At 43.0% G+C, this 22,018-nt stretch overlaps 3 protein-coding genes across 3 annotated transcripts in view; all 3 read left to right on the top strand.

The window, feature by feature from the left end:
• The first annotated feature begins 294 nt into the window (after positions 1-294).
• LOC139424571 (ATP-dependent RNA helicase DDX39A-like) lies at positions 295-7,557 on the top strand. Its single transcript, XM_071176545.1, has 9 exons — positions 295-381; positions 2,018-2,226; positions 3,039-3,166; positions 3,600-3,876; positions 4,187-4,305; positions 5,184-5,315; positions 5,631-5,740; positions 6,544-6,836; positions 7,276-7,557. Exons 2-9 carry the CDS (start codon positions 2,019-2,021, stop codon positions 7,290-7,292), a joined length of 1,284 nt encoding a protein of 427 aa, XP_071032646.1. The 5' UTR covers positions 295-381; position 2,018; the 3' UTR covers positions 7,293-7,557.
• Positions 7,558-13,245: 5,688 nt separating this feature from the next.
• On the top strand, positions 13,246-19,834 carry LOC139424568 (CCN family member 1-like). Its single transcript, XM_071176544.1, has 5 exons — positions 13,246-13,512; positions 14,506-14,719; positions 15,725-16,096; positions 16,376-16,554; positions 17,535-19,834. The coding sequence occupies exons 1-5, from the start codon at positions 13,462-13,464 to the stop codon at positions 17,838-17,840; spliced, it is 1,122 nt and encodes a 373-aa protein (XP_071032645.1). The 5' UTR covers positions 13,246-13,461; the 3' UTR covers positions 17,841-19,834.
• Positions 19,835-20,720: 886 nt separating this feature from the next.
• LOC139424567 (rab11 family-interacting protein 4A-like) overlaps positions 20,721-22,018 on the top strand; it is an 82,171-nt gene continuing 80,873 nt past the window's right edge. The window contains exon 1 of the mRNA XM_071176543.1: positions 20,721-20,945. Within this exon, the coding sequence (XP_071032644.1) occupies positions 20,736-20,945 (210 nt within the window). The 5' untranslated portion in view covers positions 20,721-20,735. The remainder of the gene's footprint in view (positions 20,946-22,018) is intronic.

Below are 22,018 nucleotides of genomic sequence, written 5' to 3'. Positions count from 1 at the left end.
CAATTCAGATCTTAAGAATTTCACTGTACCCTACAATTACATCTGCGAACGACTAATAAACTAATCTAATCGACTGAAATGTTTACATTATTGCTGAATAAGGCTATCACAGTGTACTTTTTTCATAACAGTGTTGTCAAACAAGAAATGATGCCAACAATTTAGTTTAGGGCAGCTGGCAAAATCCCGCCTTCCTCGTTGGCATTTTCAAGATCGGCATTAAAATGGACCAATCGTGGAGCGCTTTCAGTCCGGTTTGGTGAGATTGCCTTTCAAATTAACCAATAGTGGCCACGAATACACGAGCACAGTGCTTCTAGACTGCCCCTGTGAACCTAGCTAGCAGTGATACTCGAAGCCGATTTGAATTAACACCGAAAAGTAAGTGCTATTTTAATTGCATAAAAAAATGTACTGTGTTGAGTAATTTTCAATATCTTAATTAATTGTAAATAAGAAACATATTTTTCTTTCCATAATGCTCATAAATAGCAGCCATGTTCGAGTATATTTTTGTTAAAATCTTTGCGAAAACCTTGTGCAATCTGGCTAGCTAACTAACACATTTAGCATTGCGTCAAGCTAACGCTAGTACTAGCACGGTCATGTCAGTTAGCAGTTAACTTCTGCTAGCAGTGTGTCGCAGGTTGGTTCCGAGAATTGCATTTTAGGTCAAGTTAGGCCCTAGAAATGTCTTGCTCGTTATTAATTTGAGCCAACGTTATTTCTGAATATTCACCTTGCCTTTGGAACCTATTTCCCTTTATAGCACTTTGCTGTCACAAAGTTTGAATGAGGAGGCGGCTGCCATTGTTTGTGCGGAGAGTGAGGCATGATTACTTGTTCAACTTGATTGAATCGGGCAACTGGCTAACTACTGTAAACTGAGTTGCAGGGTGGTCGCTGGTCCGATCCTTGTTTCTAGCTAGGTAAATTGTAATGATTGTGCCAAATGCATTCGCTTCCCATTTTGCGTGCTGTCCAGCTTTAGCGGTGTGCGTGCGGCCTGCTATTAGCATTATTAGCAGCTAGCTAATGCTATGTAGGAATACACGTTAGACGAGTGTTTCCCAAACTCGGTCCTACGGACCTCAGGGGGTGTACGTTTAGGTTTTTGCCGTAACACTACACAGCTGATTCAAATAAGCATCAAATTTTGATTGAGTCAGCTGTGTAATTTATTTATTTAATTATTTATTTTACCTTTATTTAACCAGGTAGGCAAGTTGAGAACAAGTTCTCATTTACAATTGCGACCTGGCCAAGATAAAGCAAAGCAGTTCGACAGATACAACGACACAGAGTTACACATGGAGTAAAACAAACATATAGTCAATAATACAGTATAAACAAGTCTATATACAATGTGAGCAAATGAGGTGAGAGGGGAGGTAAAGGCAAAAAAGGCCATGGTGGCAAGGTAAATACAATATAGCAAGTAAAACACTGGAATGGTAGTTTTGCAATGGAAGAATGTGCAAAGTAGAAATACAAATAATGGGGTGCAAAGGAGCAAAATAAATAAATTAAATACAGTTGGGAAAGAGGTAGTTGTTTGGGCTAAATTATAGGTGGGCTATGTACAGGTGCAGCAATCTGTGAGCTGCTCTGACAGTTGGTGCTTAAAGCTAGTGAGGGAGATAAGTGTTTCCAGTTTCAGAGATTTTTGTAGTTCGTTCCAGTCATTGGCAGCAGAGAACTGGAAAGAGAGGCGGCCAAATGCGGTAAGGCGGTAATGTTGGGGGGAAACGTGCACCCCTTGGAGTCCCAAGGACCGAATATGGAAAACCCTGTGCATGACGGTGATGTTTCACTAGGATTTAATTCAGAAAGTGAAATTACAAGAATTGGATTCCTCATGTAATATAACTAAGGTTATACCGTGAGGATTTGTACATAGATTATTGAATTGGCATTTCAATTAACCTTCTGAATTTACAGTATTGTTGATACAGCTCCCCCCCAACTAGTCTCCAGTCTTTCCTAGCTTCAACTAACGCAAGTACCCCTTCTCTAGAATGGCAGAGAACGACGTTGACAACGAGCTGTTGGACTATGAAGAGGATGAGGAGCCTCAGGTTGCCCCGGAGACCGCCACACCTGCGGGCAAGAAGGAGGTAAAGGGCTCTTACGTCTCCATCCACAGCTCCGGCTTCCGAGACTTCCTGCTCAAACCAGAGCTGCTCCGCGCCATTGTCGACTGTGGCTTTGAACATCCCTCTGAAGGTGAGCCTCACAGGCACTTCCCACCTTCAACCAAGGACTGTTTTTGACTTTGTCCATTCTGTGTGTGTCAAATGGCATCCTATTCCTGACATAGTGTGCTACTATTGAGCTGGGCCCATAGGGCTTTGTTCAAAACTAGCGCTGTGCGTGACTGGGCCCTGGTGGAAAGTAATCCACTATATATAGGGTGTCATTTGGGACTCCGACTATGAGTTATACATGTATGCCCCTTCAAGCATCACATCGTACTTAAACTGGTCATCTCTGTATACCTGTCGCAAGACCCACTGGTTGATGCTTATTTCTAAAACCCTCTTAGGCCTCACTCCCCCCTCCCCTATCTGAGATATATACTGCAGCCCTCATACTCCACATACAACACCTGTTCTGCCAGTCACATTCTGTTAAAGGTCCCCAAAGCGCACGCATCCCTGGGTCGCTCCTCTCTTCAGTTTTCGGCCCCTAGTGACTGTACAGTTTTATCTCAATCTCCTCTTTCAAAGACTCAATCATGGACACTTACAAAGCAGCCACAACTGTCAGTGTAATGTCTTGTCTACCTTCTTGCCCTTTGTGCTGTTGTCTGTGGCCAATGTTTGTACAATGTTTTGTGCTGCTGTGTTGTCATGTGTTGATGCCTTGCTATGTTGTCTTAGGTCTCTCTTTATGTAGTGATGTGTGTTTTGTCCTATAAATATTTTTTAATGTTAAATCCCAGGCCCCAATCCCCGCAGGAGGCCTCTTGGTAGGCCGTCATTGTAAATAAGAATTTGTTCTTAACTAACTTCCCTAGTTACGTTTCTGTCTTTCAGTCCAACATGAGTGCATCCCACAGGCCATCCTGGGCATGGACATCCTGTGCCAGGCCAAGTCTGGTATGGGCAAGACGGCTGTGTTTGTACTGGCCACCCTGCAGCAGATTGAGCCTGTGGACGGGCAGGTGAGTGGTTGAATAATGAAATGAATCTCTACATTGTGGAAGCAGCAACTGAATTGCTGTTACATTGAAGCCTAGTCCTCCTGTACTAATTATAGCTTTCCATGGAGAATCCATTGAGTGCTTTGTAGTTTAGGAATAGGCTTAATGTGTATCTGGGGGTACTTTCATAAGAAAGTGTCTAATCGCCAACTTTATTTAACCTTTATTTGGACTAGGCAAGTCAGTTAAGAATAAATTCTTATTTACAATGACGGCCTACCCCTGCCATACCCTAATGACGCTGGGGCAATTGCAGTCTGAATTTGTTCTCCTTTTAATCTCACTGTTTACACTGCTGTTCTATCCTATTGGATAATCTTGTGTGTTTTTTGTTTCTCTGCTATCCAGAGTTCTGTATTAAACATCCTCCCCTACCTCTCTCTCTGTCTACCAGGTGTCTGTGCTGGTGATGTGCCACACACGAGAGCTGGCCTTCCAAATCAGCAAAGAGTATGAGCGCTTCTCCAAGTACATGCCTACCGTCAAGGCAGCCGTGTTCTTCGGGGGCCTGTCCATCAAGAAGGACGAGGACGCGCTGAAGAAGAACTGCCCCCACATTGTGGTGGGAACGCCCGGCCGCATCCTGGCCCTCATCCGCAACAAGACCCTCAACCTGAAGAACGTGAAGCACTTTGTCCTGGACGAGTGTGACAAGATGCTGGAGCAGCTGGGTGAGTTGGACAGGGGGGCTGATGCCAGATGTGAGTGACGGGAGTAAGTTGAAACGTCACAGAGGAACGGTCAATTGAAAACGTGTTCCAATGTACCTACTAGCATACCACTTAGAATGCACTTCTAATACACTGTCCTACTAAGTAGTAGTGGATCTTGGAACAGAATGGGATAGATGGTGTGACTTAAGTAAGGATTTAGCCAAAACGTAGGGAAGTATTTACATTTTATGTAGTCCTCGGATTTCAGGCTGAGTGGGTTGACTTTTTTTGTGACGGCCATATTCTTTTCCTATCGTCTCTCCCTCAGACATGAGGCGTGATGTTCAGGACATCTTCAGGCTCACACCCCACGAGAAGCAGTGCATGATGTTCAGCGCCACCCTAAGCAAAGAGATCCGTCCTGTCTGCCGCAAGTTCATGCAGGATGTACGTTGAAGGGTTTGTTATAACCCGTGGTTATGTACATGTTCTGAAACTTCAAGTTGCAGTTTTACACACACACACACACACAGATGAACCCATCTCCCTAAATTGCACTTTGAAGAGGCAGTATAAACATTAATGAAGCATCTTCCTCGCCCCTGTTTTGGAGGGATAGGTCTGGAGAAATTTGACCACTCTGAAATTCGTAGAGCTATATGCAAGGACTGACCGTCAATGATATCAGAATTATCAGTTTGACCATGTTTTGAGACTATATAGTTTATTTTTGCGTTTACTTTGTTTACAAGCATTGGAATGGAACAAGCTTGTATTTTGGGTTCTGATGGGGTACGAAAGTTGAACTAAGCTCATGGGCATTTGTTATTCTTTTAATTTTAAATGTCTAAAAATGGATGTAGAAACTGCAGATATCCCCCCCTTTTTTTTTCAATGGATTTTGGATATGGCTTAATATTCATGTAAAAAGTTCCAGTCTAGCACATCTATGCTTTGTCTTTTCGTGACTGTCTGTCTCACAAGTGGCCAGAGTTGACCCTCTCTTCACCAGGGTCTGGGGCTCTGGACATTGTCGGGAGGAACAGTCCTGGCATTAAAGCTATAAAATGAAAAATAAAGTTCCATCCAGCTCTAGTACTAGTAATTGATGTTCACAATCACATTTGTAGTTCTTCATTCACCAACACAGAATGTGGTTTACTCCTGTTTTTCACTTAATGTGGCTAGGTTTATAAAACTGCCCTAAAGAGTGACACTTTCCCCATGTTCTATTCATTAGGGCACATTAGCTAAATGTTTAGCACTGGAAGTCCTGGTAGTCCCTCCCTGTGTTCTGTTTGGTGCTTAATGAATATCTCCTGTAGCCCATGGAGGTGTTTGTGGACGATGAGACCAAGCTGACGCTGCACGGCCTGCAGCAGTACTACTGCAAGCTGAAGGATAGCGAGAAGAACCGCAAGCTCTTCGACCTGCTCGACGTGCTCGAGTTCAACCAGGTACGGACAGAGGTCTTTTCAGAGAATTGAATGCTAAAACCTAATTTATTTTAGTTTTAATCTGAGTGAGTTGAATGTATTTTGTCCATGGATTTGAAAGTCACGTGTTTAAATACAATTTTACTCATTCAAGTGAACTAAGTCTATGCACTGACAAAGTTTCTGCCTGTGAGTTTTATGCCCTGTGTTTTTCGTCTTCAGAGTGTACATTTATTTGACCAGGGTAAAGCCAGGGTGCCATATCAGATGCAGCATGGGTTTTGTGCCCCATGTTTGTCTTCGGGGTCTCACTGCCATTTTCTCCCCTGTCTGAAGGTGGTGATCTTTGTGAAGTCTGTGCAGCGCTGTGTGGCTCTGTCTCAGCTGCTGGTGGAGCAGAACTTCCCTGCAATCGCCATCCACAGGGGCATGGCCCAGGAGGAGAGGTGGGTTCTGATGGAGAGGAAAAAATCACTGGCTAAACCCTACAGTCTATGCACTTGTTAAAATCTGAGCAGTTTTGATTGGTATAAGCAATATTAGGATATTGCTTACACTTCAAGTCATCTCAGATATTAATAAGTGCATAGGGTTTAGGGGTAGATTTGGGATTGGGTCTTGGCTTTCATTGGGAATTTCTGATTTGGACAAAAGAATGTCCTCGACTTTTCCGTCCTCTTATCCGTAAACCGATAAGTGGTTGAGGAGTGTCAATTCGTTAGTAGGCAAACGGTGTCCTTGCCTCCTGCTGAAGAAGCATAAGTGTCCTTTGCTGAAGTTGAGATCTACCCCTCCCCTTTCAATCAGCTGTTTACTCTGAGAAGTATGAACATATTTAAAACGATAAGTAGCATATCGTTTTTATCCATACAATGTCTAGCTAAATGTCTTTTCCTACTTTACACATTTTAATTTGGGATTCCACCCCTGTAAATGTCATTTGCATTATGTATGAATGGAGTCTAATTTCATACAAGCACATTTCCTCCTCTCAGTTACTGTTGACTTTTTTTTCAAAAGGAGGAGAGGAATGAGGAGTTGCACAATCAAATTGAGAATCTCATTTACTTGCACATTTTCTATAATAGTCATGTAGCAGAAGCTGTTATCCAGAGGGACTTAACAATAACTTTCTCTCAGACAACATGTTTGTGGGTCACAGTTTCAGTGTACCCACAGGAGTGAAGCAGGATGTATAATGCCTGTTCTACTTATTCTAAATCTATGGGTGCCCCCCTTCCTCCCCCAGGCTTTCCCGGTACCAGCAGTTCAAGGACTTCCAAAGGCGGATCCTGGTGGCCACCAACCTGTTTGGCCGAGGGATGGACATTGAGCGCGTCAACATCGTCTTCAACTACGACATGCCCGAGGATTCCGACACCTACCTGCACAGAGTGGCCCGTGCAGGCAGGTTCGGGACGAAAGGTCTGGCCGTGACCTTTGTGTCTGATGAGACTGACGCCAAGACCCTGAACGATGTGCAGGACCGCTTCGAGGTCAACGTGGCAGAGCTCCCAGAAGAGATTGACATCTCCACCTACAGTAAGCTATATCCAACTAGTCTAGCACTCATTTGTATTTCATGTGCTACTGCAGTGCTTTTTCATGGTTTATGTCTTAAATGTCTCCCTATGTAGGGCACTACTTTTGATCAGAGCCACATAGGCTCTGGTTAGAAGTAGTGCACTATATAGAGAATAGGATGCCATTTCAGACACAACCATGTTTTCACTTATTTATTATTTTGGGTTTTGTAATATCCTTCATTATGCCAGTGCTGCTTGCAATTGTTCCTTCAAAGGAATTGTTGATGAGCCACTTTAGAGCATTTGTTTATTACCTAGTCATTCCAAGTATGTGGTCTGTATAGCTATCTTATTCTGAAGGTATCTATTTTTTTGTACCCAGAATCTGCCAATCATTTTATGTGGGTACACTGCTTGATGCTATAAACTAAACTCTCCCTCTTTTCTCATTTCAGTTGAACAGTCCAGATGAAAATCGCTCCCTGACCAGTGAAGACGACGTGTCCGTGCCCCTCTGTCCTGGTCTTTTTTTGGAGAGGGAGAATAAAATAATCCTTTTTTATTTCTATTTTAAATGCCTCTCCTTGATCTCCCAGTTCATTAAGCATCACATTTTATTTGATTTTTATCCTATCCTCCCGAGGCTGCAGTTTTAATGTTATTTTCCCTGTTAATGGTGGTTGTTTCTATTTTTGCTTAATGAAATAATTGATATTAAAATGTTTTATACAATTATGTCACTATGTTTTCTTTTTCTTTCTAATACGGTTGAAAAATTCTGGCAATTTTCTGAAATCCCTGTTGGATGATTCTCTGCTTATTCCCTCCCTGGGACTGTTCGGAAAGTTACCAGAATTTTCTAACAATACCTACTAATTCGAGAAGTTAGCTTTTCACATTGCAGTATATCATTGAACATGAAAGATCAATGTTGAATTGAAATGAGTCAGACAGACCAACATTAACACTAGAATATATAATTCAATTTTGCCTGTCACAAGTAGGGGGCACTATGATCATGTATTTAAAACTATATATATATATATATATATTACACTTAACAAAAATATAAATTAAACAGGTAAAGTGTTCATGTGCTGAAACAAAAGATCCATACGTACCCAACGCTTCTCATTTTGGGCACAAATTTGTTTACATCTGTTACTGAGCATTTCTCCTTTGCCAAGATAATCCATCCACCTGACAGGTGTGGCATATCAAGAAGCTGATTAAACAAAACAGCATTATCATTACACATGTCCACCTTGTGCTGGGGGACAAAAGGTGTGCAGTTTTGTTACAACACAATGCCACAGATGTTTCAAATTTTTAGGGAGTGTGCAATTGGCATGCTGATTGCAGGAATATCCACCAGAGCTGTTGCCGGATAATTTACCATAAGCCACCGATGTCGTTTTAGAGAACGAATTTTGCAGTAGGTCCAACAGGCTTCACAACAGCGGACCACGGGACGACCAGGACATCCATATCCGGCTTCTTCACCTGCAGGATTGTCTGAGACCATCCACCCGGACAGCTGATGAAACTGTGGGTTTGCACAACTGAAGAATTTCTGTAAAAACTAAACTCTCAGGGAAGCTTGTATTGATCTGACTGCAGTTTGGCTTCTTAACCGAGAAAATGCTCAGACATGTCACCCGTTGAGCATGTTTGGGATGCTCTGGATCGACGTGTACAACAGACCGTTCCAGTTCCTACCAATATACAGCAACTTTACAATCAACAGCCTGATCAGCTCTATGCGAAGGAGATGTGTTGCACCACATGAGGCAAATGTTGGTCACATCAGATACTGACTGGTTTTCTGATCCACGCCATTACCTTCTTTTTACGTTATCTGTGACCAGCAGACGCATATCTGTATTCCCAGTCATGTGAAATCCATAGATTAGGGCCTAATGAATTTATTTCAATTGACTGACCCCCTTTTTTGAACTGTAACTCAGTAAAATCTTTGAAATTGTTGCACGTTGGATTTATATTTTTGGTCAGTGTATAATAACTAGGAGGAACTCCAAATTCCTCTCTTTTCTCTTTCTCTGCCCCTTCTCTTCCTTCTCCCCCCTCCCTTCTCTTCACATTCATACAAACTTATTTTATTTTCTGTATCAGAATACGACTACTAAATTTTCTCTTCTCAGTCTTCCTATTTCAGACTGTTATTTAGATAATTAGTGGAATTAAGTTATGTAACATATATTTAGCCCTCTACATTTAAATCTTAATATCTAAATGTTATAATATATGCTGGGTATGGCCAGGCCAAGTTGCCTATAGATGCTGATCTTGGGTCAGTTTTGCACTTTCCCCGTAATGGGTAAGGTTAGGATTTGGGGAGTTGAAGCTGATTCTAGGTCTGTACCTAGGGGACACTTCACCCCAGAGTTTGTTTTTGTGTGAAATACTGTACCTTACGCCATGCTGTCAGTAGCACCACATATAGGGGTGGAGCAGGATATGTGGAGTATGCTACCTCCTCCCCTTGAAAAAACAAACTCAGTTACCACAGAACACCTGTCCTCCCTTTCTCCTCTTCTCCCCCTCTATCCCTGTACTCCTCCTTTCTCTCCATTTCTTCTCCCTCTCAGGCAAGTCTTCTCCCACAGTCTTCTTCTCAGCCCAGTTCTTTGTCCATCGCTTCCTTTGGTCTCCTTGTTCTCCCCGTTCTGCTCTCAGCCACTCACTCATTCTCTCCTGCTCTGTCTTATCTGTATCCAGTTCCATGCTTTGTGTTCACCCTGTGTAACTGGCCTTAGAAACACAATATCAGCTGTTTCTTTCTTCCGTTGTGTCATAAGCACACTATTCCCTACACAGTGGACTACTTTTGACCAAAGCCCATAGAGCTCTGGTCAAAACTACTGCACTACATAGGGAATAGGGAGCCATTTTGGATGCAACCATAGTATGGTGCTCCTCAATCTCTAATGTACTGTCTATCTGTATTGTGTTCAACCTGTGTGACTAGCCTTAGAAACACAATATCAGCTATTTCTCTCTTCCGTTGTGTCATTAGATCCATCCCAAATGGGGATACATAGGGCATAGGGTGCCATTTGGGCAGCCATAGTACTGTGCTCCGGTGGTCTATTTATCATAGGGCTTCTGACAGTCACCTCAACAATTGTCAGACCAGGAATAACCTCCAACTTGACTTGGGCTGGTGCCTTAGTCTTTGAAAAAGCATGTTTAAAAAAAACAAACATGTCCCAGTCTGTCTCGTCCAGCTCAGTGATGTGGCGAAAACCTGTGGTCGTTGGTTAAATAGGTCTCTCAAATCCTGTACCCCTGGATTAAAATAGATGGGCCATGACTTCCGTCTCCAATGGTCACATCATTACCACTGGTGACAGACAGATCGTCTACATCCCAAATGGTACCCTATTCCCTTTACAGTGTAATACTTTTTATCCGGGCCTACAGGGCTCTGATCAAAAGTAGTGCACTATATAGGGAATAGCGTTCCATTTGGGATGCAGAGAGCTTCTACGCCCTACAGCAGTATTTCCCGAATGGTGTGTCAGGACTAGCTGGTAAGTTGTGGCTAGTCCCTTCCGGATCGCTGATAATGCAATCAATCAAATTCAAACATCAGCAGTTGTCACAAAGTGCCTTACAGATACCCAGCCTAAAACCCCAAAGAGCAAAAGCACAGTGGCTAGGAAAACTCCCTAGAAGGAAGGAACTTAGGAAGAAAACTCTAGAGGAACCAGGTTCCTTCAAAAGGCTTTCGGTGGATCACAACTCAAATATGGAACCACTGCCCCTCAAAGAGTAAAAATGAAACACCTGCCAGTTCAAAGAGGCCATTCTATTTACATATGAGCTCTGTGGACTACAACGCTCTATTGAGTAGTAACTGTTGCAAAACAGCTTTGCTATCAATAGCAATGCTGCTATAGGCAGTCTATAGGAGACCAATATGACTGCTAACCGTTCAAATTGTTCTCACCTGCACATTCTCCCTATCATATTTCATACATTCTTTCATCAAATAAGGGTTGTGTGTTTGAGGTGTGTCAGGAATGGAAAGAGCACACGGGAGGAGCTAACCACAAAGAAAGAGAACTTGATGGGAGAAATGGGAATGTAGTATTGAGTGGGAGTCTGGGAGAAGACGCACAATGGGCTCAAATGGGCTTTTAGTAATAAACAGGGCTAACCATTAACTTTACAATACACACCAACGTCTATCCTCATGGCTGTGTCAGCACAGACCACCCCAATTCAAGACTGAAAGCTAGGCATACATGGGGGTCGTTTTAAACAATCACGACCTAGACAGTACCCGTTCTTTCGTGGACGTAGACACTTCATAGGAATTAAAGAAACACATCTGTGCAGTCCATAAAATGGACAAGGTTTTATTAAGCCACAAGTAGGCAGACAAGGTCTCACTTCCCTGAAATTGTGTAATACCTATACTATTAATATAGCTGTAATGTTTTGCATTTCATCTTGACCTCTTAAATTTGTTGGTACTGTTACACTAGTATCAGTTTTGAGAATGACACAAATATGAATTTCCACAAAGCCTGCTGCTTCAGTGTCTTTAGATATTTTTGTCAGATGTTACCATGGAATACTGAAGTATAATTACAAGCATTTCATAAGTGCCAAAGGCTTTTATTGACAATTACATGAAGTTGATGCAAAGAGTCAATATTTGCAGTGTTGACCCTTCTTTTTCAAGACCTCTGCAATCTGCCCTGGCATGCTGTCAATTAACTTCTGGGCCACATCCTGACTGATGGCAGTCCATTCTTGCATAATCAATGCTTGGAGTTTGTCAGAATTTGTGGGGTTTTGTTTGTCCACCCGCCTCTTGAGGATTGACCACAAGTTCTCAATGGGAATAAGGTCTGGGGAGTTTCCTGGCCATGGACCAAAAATATTGATGTTTTGTTCAACGAGCCACTTAGTTATCACTTTTGCCTTATGGCAAGGTGCTCCATCATACTGGAAAAGGCATTGTTCGTCACCAAACTGTTCCTGGATGGTTGGGAGAAGTTGTTCTCGAAGGATGTGTTGGTACCATTCTTTATTCATGGCTGTGTTCTTAGGCAAAATTGTGAGTGAGCCCACTCATTTGGCTGAGAAGCAACCCCACACATGAATGGTCTCAGGATGCTTTACTGTTGGCATGACACAGGACTGATGGTAGCGCTCACCTTGTCTTCTCCGGACAAGCTTTTTTCCGGATGCCCCGAAAATGATCCTCAGCAGTCCAATCCCTGGACCTTTTGCAGAATATCAGTCTGTCCCTGATGTTTTTCCTGGAGAGAAGTGGCTTCTTTGCTGCCCTTCTTGACACCAGTCCATCCTCCAAAAGTATTCGCCTCACTGTGCGTGCAGATGCACTCACATCTGCCTGCTGCCATTCCTGAGCAAGCTCTGTACTGGTGGTGCCCCGATCCCGCAGCTGAATCAACTTTAGGAGACGGTCCTAGTGCTTGCTGGACTTTCTTGGGCGCCTTGAAGCCTTCTTCACAACAATTGAACCGCTCTCCTTGAAGTTCTTGATAATCCGATAAATGGTTGATTTAAGGGCAAACTTACTGGCAGCAATATCCTTGCCTGTGAATCCCTTTTTGTGCAAAGCAATGATGACGGCACGTGTTTCCTTGCAGGTAACCATGATTGACAGAGGAAGAACAATGATTCTAAGCACCCCCCTCCTTTTGAAGCTTCCAGTCTGTTATTTGAACTCAACCAGTATGACAGAGTGATCTCCAGCCTTGTCCTCGTCAACACTCACACCTGTGTTAACGAGAGAATCACTGACATGATGTCAGCTGGTCCTTTTGTGGTAGGGCTGAGATGCAGTGGACATGTTTTTTGGGCATTCAGTTCATTTGCATGGCAAAGAGGGACTTTGCAATTAATTGCAATTCATCTGATTACTCTTCATAACATTCTGGAGTATATGGAAATTGCCGTCATACAAGCTGAGGCAGCAGACTTTGGGAAAAATTAATATTTGTGTCATTCTCAAAACTTTTGGCCACGACTGTAAGTATTATTGTACTGTACTGGGAGTGTCTGCAGTGCTCACCAGCAAGCCGGGTGTATTTATCTTGGTGTTAGCAGAGCGGTGGCTACAAAGGTGGAATGTCAGTAAAACTAAATGTGACTTAAAAGCACCGGTTACATTTTCGTCCAGCCAATAAAATAAACACGGACTACCTCTACGGATTTTTATGAATGACGGTATTCATGCCCAAGCACGCCCCCTAATTAATTTGTAGCCCTCTCCTTAACTCCACCCATTTGGAATGTCTGGCCCGCTGCCCGAATGATAATTGGCTGGACATATGGCGACGCATGGGCAGAGTTTCTGCGGAGCTCACGAGTTGGTATAAAGTAGATCAGGATACTCTCTCTGTTGAATTTTTTATTTTTTTAGAGTGCTATGACGATCTCGAGGAAGGGATAAAAAGAACTGTTCTCTACACTTCAACTACTTCTATTCATCTAACGCAACAGTGCGATTGTAGTCTATTCTTGAAAGAGGTTTTAAAAGTTCAGAACTCTCTTAAAGCGGACTAATAACAAGATCAGAGCTTGTTTTGTTTGTTTGTTGACAACTGTCTAACGTTTCATTGGAATTTTCAATAATTATGGCAAAACGTATCATCTTTGTTTTCTTGACAATGGCAGTCACCAGTCGGGTAAGTCGTATCACCTTGGCAGCTGTCAAATTGGTATGATTTCGATCATGTGCAAATCATGCAACAAAATAGCAACGGATGAGTGGAGCACTTAGGCAGTTTGCAATGACCAGTTGGAGGTGGTTTGACTGTCATACACAAGTCATTGTATTTTAGAGAGACACAAGTGAAAACTTTGTCTACCGTTTTTTTTCTGTTGCCTGAAGATATATATTTTCAAACTGCTGTAGCCTACAGGCTATTTTGTAACACTTTTACAAGACAGTCCTACTGTGTAACTGCTCGTGTAATTACAGTGTAACAGTTTTGTAATTACTCATTGTTACAATGTACTTATCAGTAGTAATCCTTACCCCTAACCCAGTGTACTAATGAGTAATTACAATACTTGTTACACTGTGATTACAGGAATAATCACAGTTATAAGTGCACTGTAATGTAAAATGTAACCGACTGATTTTGTAGCCTACCAGTTCTACCTTGAATTGTTTCTTTTTTATATATAGGCATGTTTGTGCTTGTCAAATAACTTTGACTCACTGTCTGAGGGTGGGACTTTTTACATACTGTAGATTTTTTTCTAGAAGAAGTTGGCAAGGAAGAGTGATGTACTGTGACTCGAATCATGAGTTGGCAGGGGATTGGGTACAACACTTAAACAGCTGCCTAGACAAACAAAACATCCACAAGGGTGAAGGGGTAGAAATAATATGAGCAAATTAAATTGGTACTTCACATTGAAGTTAAAGTATATAAATTCACTGTAAACAGTCTTCAAAACCACTCCAAATGGGACACAATAATCATGTTAAATCTCACAATGAACATAAAATGATCGAAATAGACTCCTAGAGCATCTTTATCACTAGTAGTGTTTTACAAAAATGATCTCTTTGCTTTCCTATGCTTCTCTCTGTTTATGCCTATGAACCTAAACCTCTCCTCTACCCCCCCCCCCCCCCCCCCTCTTCCTCTCTCCTCCCCCTCCTCCAGGTGGGTGCCAGCTGCCCGGCGGTGTGTGAGTGTCCAGCCATGCCCCTCTCGTGCCCCCCCGGGGTGAGTGCGGTGGCCGACGGCTGCGGGTGCTGCAAGGTGTGTGCCTCCCAGCTGAACCAGGACTGCAGCCCCACGATGCCCTGCGACCACCACAAGGGACTGGAGTGCAACTACGGCAATGACGTGACCCTGGCCCAGGGCATCTGCAGGGGTAAGGTTGTGATAGGGGGAGGAATTGGGGGCGTTTGGAAGTGTGTATTGTAGAAGTGTTAGGATTCAAAGTGTGTAATGTAGGTTGTAGGTGTTCAGTGTTGGAACTATGGTGAGGTATAAATGGTGTATGCGTATATCTTTTCAAGTGTGATGTGTTAGTTAGTTGATGCTGAGTTTTTATGTGATAGCATCTTAGGGTGCATGTATGAGAAACATTACCGTAGGACTCAACCATGTGTTGAACGTCACCACAGCCCCAGGACTTAACACATTGTATCCCAGTGGGGGAGGACATTTGGATGTTAAGTAGATTCCTTATGGAGCTCAATCTCACAGACCAAAATGGAACTAGTTCTATCTACATCAAACCAAGATTCCAATCCTTCATAGACTAAGAATGGAGGCTCCGCCGTGTCCGTGATATGGAGACAGAGACTCTTCTGGATTCTTACTCACAAGACTTCCTTTCTCTGACCCTCTGACCTCCCTCTAGATCTGAATGTTCTCTCTGGGTTACAGTCTGTGTGCCATGTCAGTGTCGGTTATTGCCCCTCTCGTGCCTCCCCGGGGTGAGTGCGGTGGCCGACGGCTGGTTGTTAAGGGGAGGATTGCGTAAAGGGGGTTTCAGCTAGTGTAACCGGAGTATGTGGCAGATTCCTCCCGGTCATACCTGGGATTGTCAGTGGAGGTTCTTGTACTTTGACTTTAAAACACATCCTCATATTTAGACTCTCCAGAGACATGGAAGCAGGGTTCCCAAAATACCCCCTCGTTACATGATAGCACATTGCATACTGTAGATCGTAAACATATATGTGTATACTGTATGTATGTGTATATTTATGTTACTACCTCAAAGTGGTCTTAGTATCCATCTAAATTGCCCCTAAAGGAATTATGACGTTGAATTGAGTTGTACTGAACTGTACCTAACTGTACTGTACTGTGCTGAGCTCAATTCAATGGAATTCAATGCATTCTCCTCATTTCCCTCTCTTAACAGCGAGAAAGGAGGGTCGTACGTGTGAGTACAACGGGAGGATCTACCAGAACGGTGAGAATTTCCGCGCCGGCTGTAAACACCAGTGTACCTGCATCGACGGCGTCGTGGGCTGTTCCCTGCTCTGTGCCAACCGTCTGCCCCCCGCCACCCCCTCCTGCCCCTACCCCCGGCTGGTCAGGGTGCCAGGGCAGTGCTGCTTCACCGTGGACTGCCACAAGGGTACCTGGCGCCTTCCCCCCACCAAGCAACATCGCCAACCAACACAACCCAAACCTCAGCCAGACCAGTACCAGCCGGATAACACACTGGGCAATGAGCTGGTGGAGAGAGGCAAGGGCTGGGAGAATGAACAAGGCTACAAGCATCTGCCTGGTGAATAACTGTTGCACTCTTGACATTGACCAAATGCATTGTTATTGATCATGATAGATACTTGGCTGTAGCTTATCATGTACACTGAGCGATTATCGCTAGCACTATTAGCATTTTTGGTATAATAGTTGATGACTATTGGTCGATAGTTACTCATGTTTGTCTGTACATCAGCCAGTCCTATATCCTGATTTCTTCCCTCTGTGGTATATTCTCCCTATAACCCCCTTCCTTCCTCCCCTTTGTCTCCCGCGCTCCTCTTCCTCCCACCCTTCCCAGTATGGAAGCATTCGTTGGAGAAGTGTGTTGTCCAGACAACGGACTGGTCCCAGTGCTCACGAAGCTGTGGGTTGGGAGTGTCCTCACGCATCACCAACGACAACGCCCAGTGTAAGCTGGATAGAGAGACGCGCCTCTGCACCATCCGGCCCTGCGGTGACGTAGCCATCCCCCCCAAGGTAAATTCTATATTTAGACAACGCAATAGGAAACTGTGTGTGTGTGTGTGTGTGTGTGTGTGTGTGTCTACCCATCAGTATGAGCACAAGCATGCAGTACAAGAGAAGAGAGTGTGACTGCACATATCTTCATCATCATCATCATCCCAGGCAATAAAAATATCTCCCTTATCATCTACTGATCTGGTATCACTTTGATAACAAACCCCAACCCCCTAGACTGTTTCCTCTGCGGAGCACGTCCCGGTGGGAATAGACTAGCGTTGATTTACTCACACTGGCGGTGGTGCCCTTTTAAATATAGTCCCCTCCACCCCACCCACGGCATTCCTGCCAAGCAACTGTCCATAGCTAGGCGCCTGGGCCCTGTGCACTCAGCCAGGGAGATGGTGTGTCTATATTAATCCTCTGTTTCTCTGGCTCAGTGCTTACGTCCCAAATGCCACCCTATTCCCTATTTAGTGCACTACTTTTGACCAGGGACGATAGGGCTCTGGACAGTGCCCATAAGGCTCTGGTCAAAAGTAGTGTACTATGTAGGGAACCGGGTACAATTTGGGACGAACGACTGTGGGCTGGGAGATTATAGCTGATTTACCACAGACTAATAAGGTCTCTGTCTGTCTGAGTGCAAGATGAATGCGTTTCAGTGAGTTTGATTTAAAGCATTGTTTTGTCACTGTGTGTGTTCAGTTAATTTCATAACTTTACCATAATTGAATTAACTTTTTGTTTTGTTTTCAGTACTGACACTTTGTTAGTGATAAGTGATAAATTCATGGTGATTTGGTTGCATAGGCCTTCCGGACATTTATTCAAAGATATTTTAAAGATGTCTGCAAAAGTTTGTCATTTTATTGAAACAATACAGGTGCCCCGACAGTACAGCATGAAACTTTTACTTTCCTCTGCTCTTTTTGATTATCTCCCTCTTTCTCTCTCATCCTCTCATCCCCCTCCTCCTTCTCTTCCCTTTACAGAAGGGCAAGAAGTGCTCCCCGACTCCAAAAGCCCCAGAACCCATGCGTCTGTCGTATGGCGAGTGTCAGAGTGTCCGCCTCTACCGGCCCAATTACTGCGGCGCTTGTACGGATGGCCGCTGCTGCTCGCCGCGTCGTACGCGCACCGTTCCTGTGACTTTTGTGTGCCCGGATGGCGAGCGTTTCCAGAGAGACGCCATGTTCATCCAGTCGTGCAAGTGTAGCAAGGAATGCGGCCATCTCAACGAAGTGGCCTTGCCACCACAGCACTGGATGTATGGAGACACACATAAGTTCATTGACTAGCTTGATCGTGTTGGAACAGAATCCTCAAACTTGACTGAGAACATTGACAAGGGAAGGGTGACATTTTTAAAATAAATACCATGGGCCTTGAGGGTGTTTTTCTCTGCAGGCCTCAAATAACAGAACTGAGCTTCACAATGGGCTCTCAGTGAAAACCTGGCACTATAATAGCAAACCCCCAAATAGTAAAGTACTTACTGTATGTTTGAATGGAGTGGTTTTGATTGACAGGTCATCCATCCACTCCTGAATGTTCCTCAGACATGGGTCTGAAATGAGGCCTACAGTCCCACCTGCCATTTTTGTTTAGTCACGGTATGACATAATGAACAGGACCCAGCCACGAGTTGCTAAGGCCTCCACAGCAGCGACAGAGAGAAACAGACGACAACACAGCATTGTGTTGTAGAATAGAAACACATGAACTTGAAGGAACTGTACAGGGTTATTTGCTGTATGAAGTGATATGATGCTTTGCCCACACTAACCAGGGTCATATTCACTAGGCACCAAATGGAAGAAAGAAGTCTGACACAGGGAGGGACAAGCTGAAGTTGTTCAATAAGATATATACTTGTTTTGGTTATCCGTTGCAAAACATTTTGCTAGGGTGTGCACTAAGTCTACAACCCAGCTCTATGAGGGCTGGAGTGATACCGAGGCATCCCACAATGCACTGAGAACCGTGACTTTAGAAGATAAGTGACATCAAGCCTGGATGGGCTGAAACGTCTTGACGAAGAGACTGATAAAAATGGAGCATTTAGCTCAACGCAGGGTACTCGCGATATTAACATTATTTATTCGTATTCTTATCCAAAGAACTTGACACTAACTCTCTGCAATAGAGAGTGACGTTCAGTTTAGTTGGGATGATGAGCCATCTAAAAACAGAGGTTTATGTGAGAGGTGGTAATGAAAGAAATGTGTGTCTCAAATGGCACACTATTCCCTATAGAGTGCACAAAGTAGTTCTCTATGCAGGGAATGGTAATGATAGATAGCCTGTCTCCACTGACTGCAGTACTAAAAGGAGCACTGTCTGTAAATGAGACGTGTTCAGAAATGACTGGACCAATACCAATTCACTTCAAATGACCTCTAATCTCTTACCATATTCAGTTACGTTTTATTAGCATGAACGACAAAGCCACTGTTGCTAAAGCGAAGTGAGATAATGTAATCAACAACAGTAAAAAAGACAATGAATACATAATAATGATAATAATAATAGAGAATAATCGATAATGAATAACATTGGCGAATAATCTTCAATATTATGTACGTTTGGGATTCATTCATGTATTGTATGCTGTTCGTGAAATCTGAAAAACTATTGCTTATACATCTTTAATGATGATTCGTTACTCCAAAACTGTAATATGAAATGTTTGACTATAAAACTGTAAAATACAGTACAACGTCTACTTCAAATGTATGTTTGTCATAACTGAGAATATGTAGCCAAGCTATTAATGGCACTAGTGATTGTTGTTGTTGACATGAAACAAAGCTGACCTGCCTGCTATAGAGTTTCAGTTACTTGTGATGTTTTATTTGAACTTGGCTTGTATCGTTTCAAATTCTTTCATTTGGCAGTCATTTTATTAGCCCCTAGCAAGAGGTTGATAAACTTAAAGGGATAGTTCGCAAAACACACCAACTTGGCTGCTGACATTTTTGGGAATGTGTTAAAGGGATAGTTCACCCAAATTACAAAATTACATATTGGTTTCCTTACCCTGTTAGCAATCTATGGGCAAGGTAAGACAGTAATCACTGCTTTGGTTTTGTTTACGTGGTCACTGTTTCCACTATTGGCACAAATCCAATGCAAGTCAATGGTACCGATATAAGCATTTTTCACGCTTCATGTCCAGATCATCTATAATAACTTCCCTGAGCTACACAATCAATTTGAGATACTTTAGCGTGATTTGGTCAGTAAGCACAAAAAAAATGCTAATATCAGTACCTTTGTGCCACACATGCAATAGGATTTGGAGACAGTGACTAGGTAAACAAAAACCAAGCATGGATTGCTGTCATACCTTGTCCGTAGACTTGTACGCCCTTTTGTAATTTGGGTGAGCTATCACTAACAGCGGACTAATGAACAAAATACTAAACTATTCCTTTAAGTCTATACCTTTAAGGCTGAGGCAGGGTGAAAAGGATGCTAAAAAGCCACTGTTATTTTTATCACTGAACAGGAACTCCAGTATTGATGCCATCAACACAAACAGACAGGGTACGGATGGATGCTGGGGGGTGCACGGACTCGACCAGTCAGTATGGGGCAGAATGTATGGAGAGACCCATTGGGAACCATAGACATTGAGGTTTAGGTGGTTTAGACCTACTATTAAATGCATTGAATAGCATCTGCTTTATAGTGTACTGTACACAGAGATATCACAGGTCAACACTGACATTCTCACAGAATCATATGCAGACATTTACAATAAAAAGCATGTTACGTGGACATCAAAAACTCAAAAACTGAAACGTGCTGCTCATTCAGGACCAAAAAAAATGTCTTGAACTACTTTGCCCTCTGGTGGTGATTTTTTAACAGTAGCCAACGTGTCATCAGTGCCCGGTTTATCAAAAATGATCTGTCTGGATTTCGCATATAGGGATAGGATTAAACGCATGAAAATATAATGACTAGGACGGGTGTCCTCATTCAAGTCAGTGATTCTATCGTTCTATTCATTATATGTTTATCCATTTAATCCTGGCTGCTGTTTATAGGTTTTTCCCGCTTGTGTATCTATGTCAACCTCTTCCAACTCGCAGCATCCAGTGGTCCTCGCGCTCTACTGATTGTGTGAAGTCACGCACGCACTGCTCTCGAGCGCGCTCAGCGCAGCGGCGGTTCCCGCCTCGGGGATGGCGCTCTCTGCTTTGGTGTTCAAGTCGGGTTTTCAACCTCAGGACAACAAACCTCCGATGGAAAGTGTACTTCCCGACCCAGAGCAGCTATTGCTGTTCCTCAGAAAACTCAAAGAGGTGTTCGACTTGTGCGACGAGGATTCGGGTGGTTTCATTCGCGTGGAGCATTTCGTAGACCTCGGTTCACAGTTCAGCCAAGGAGACGAGGTAATATACGTTCCAAGCAAGCATCACCTGGTGTTTCATGCAGTACGCCACAGTAGGGTTTGTTTATACGTTTTGAAGGCTTTGTTTCTATGTTTCTTGTTGTGTTTTGTGTCGTGTAAACTATGTTATTACACATGCATAGACATTTACTTACAAATTCATTTTTGTTTGGCTATCATAAAGTGGAACAGGCTCTTGCTAAATCATTTTGGTAGATATGTGCTTTATTTTATCGTTCTTACAGCGTTGACTGCAATTTAACGTAGTTCAATGTGTACCAAAAGCTGAACAAAGTGTCTTACACCTGTAAAGGTATATTTACTTGGATGCTAAAAAACAAGATAGAGATTTTATTTTCAAGTAACGTTAGAACTAGTTTTCAGTGTGGCTGTGGAGGAGAGTTCAGTAACACTTTCCAGTGAGATAATCTGATTCAGCCTTTCACTCTCATTCCGTGTATTCGGGCTCTAATTTTGGTCCAAAAAAGTGAAACTCATTTTCGTCCAAATGTGTTATTTTGTGGTAGAGAAATTAGGTCAACTACTGAGAGAGAGAGAGAGAGAGACTGGAAAATAGGCTAATTGTGATCTTCTGACAGTATTAATGAACTATAGCCAATACCTCTCAATTGCATCAGCCTTTTGATATTTAATATAATGTGTCAGTCTCAACACAGTAATTAACATAGACAGACAGGTTTGTTTTAGTAAAGGAGTTTTCTCTGTTATAAATTAGGCCTTAACACAAGCCTTCTGCCATTTGTTGTGGCATGGTTGTGCTCTGCTGAACTTGGCTGAGGGATTGTGTGAGCAGACCTGCCTGTGTAGATTCAGAAACAGATATATATAGCCTAGAATAGAAACAGCGCAAAGCACACAAGAGACGTTATCTTATCCTAACCCCTCCCTGACCTGCTCTGTCTGAATAATAATTGTGTGCAATGAATTGGCACTCTCTGTATGTGAACAATTAACCATTTTAATTGGTGCTCTGTATCTTTGTAAATATAATTAGGTTGCTAATAGACCACTTTGCCTGTCTCCACACAGGCTTTTTCCAGTAAGAATGAGTCA

This window comes from Oncorhynchus clarkii, chromosome 13 (genome assembly GCF_045791955.1).
Source record: "Oncorhynchus clarkii lewisi isolate Uvic-CL-2024 chromosome 13, UVic_Ocla_1.0, whole genome shotgun sequence".
Taxonomy (NCBI): Eukaryota; Metazoa; Chordata; class Actinopteri; order Salmoniformes; family Salmonidae; genus Oncorhynchus; species Oncorhynchus clarkii.
This window is presented reverse-complemented; position numbering and strand designations above follow the sequence as displayed.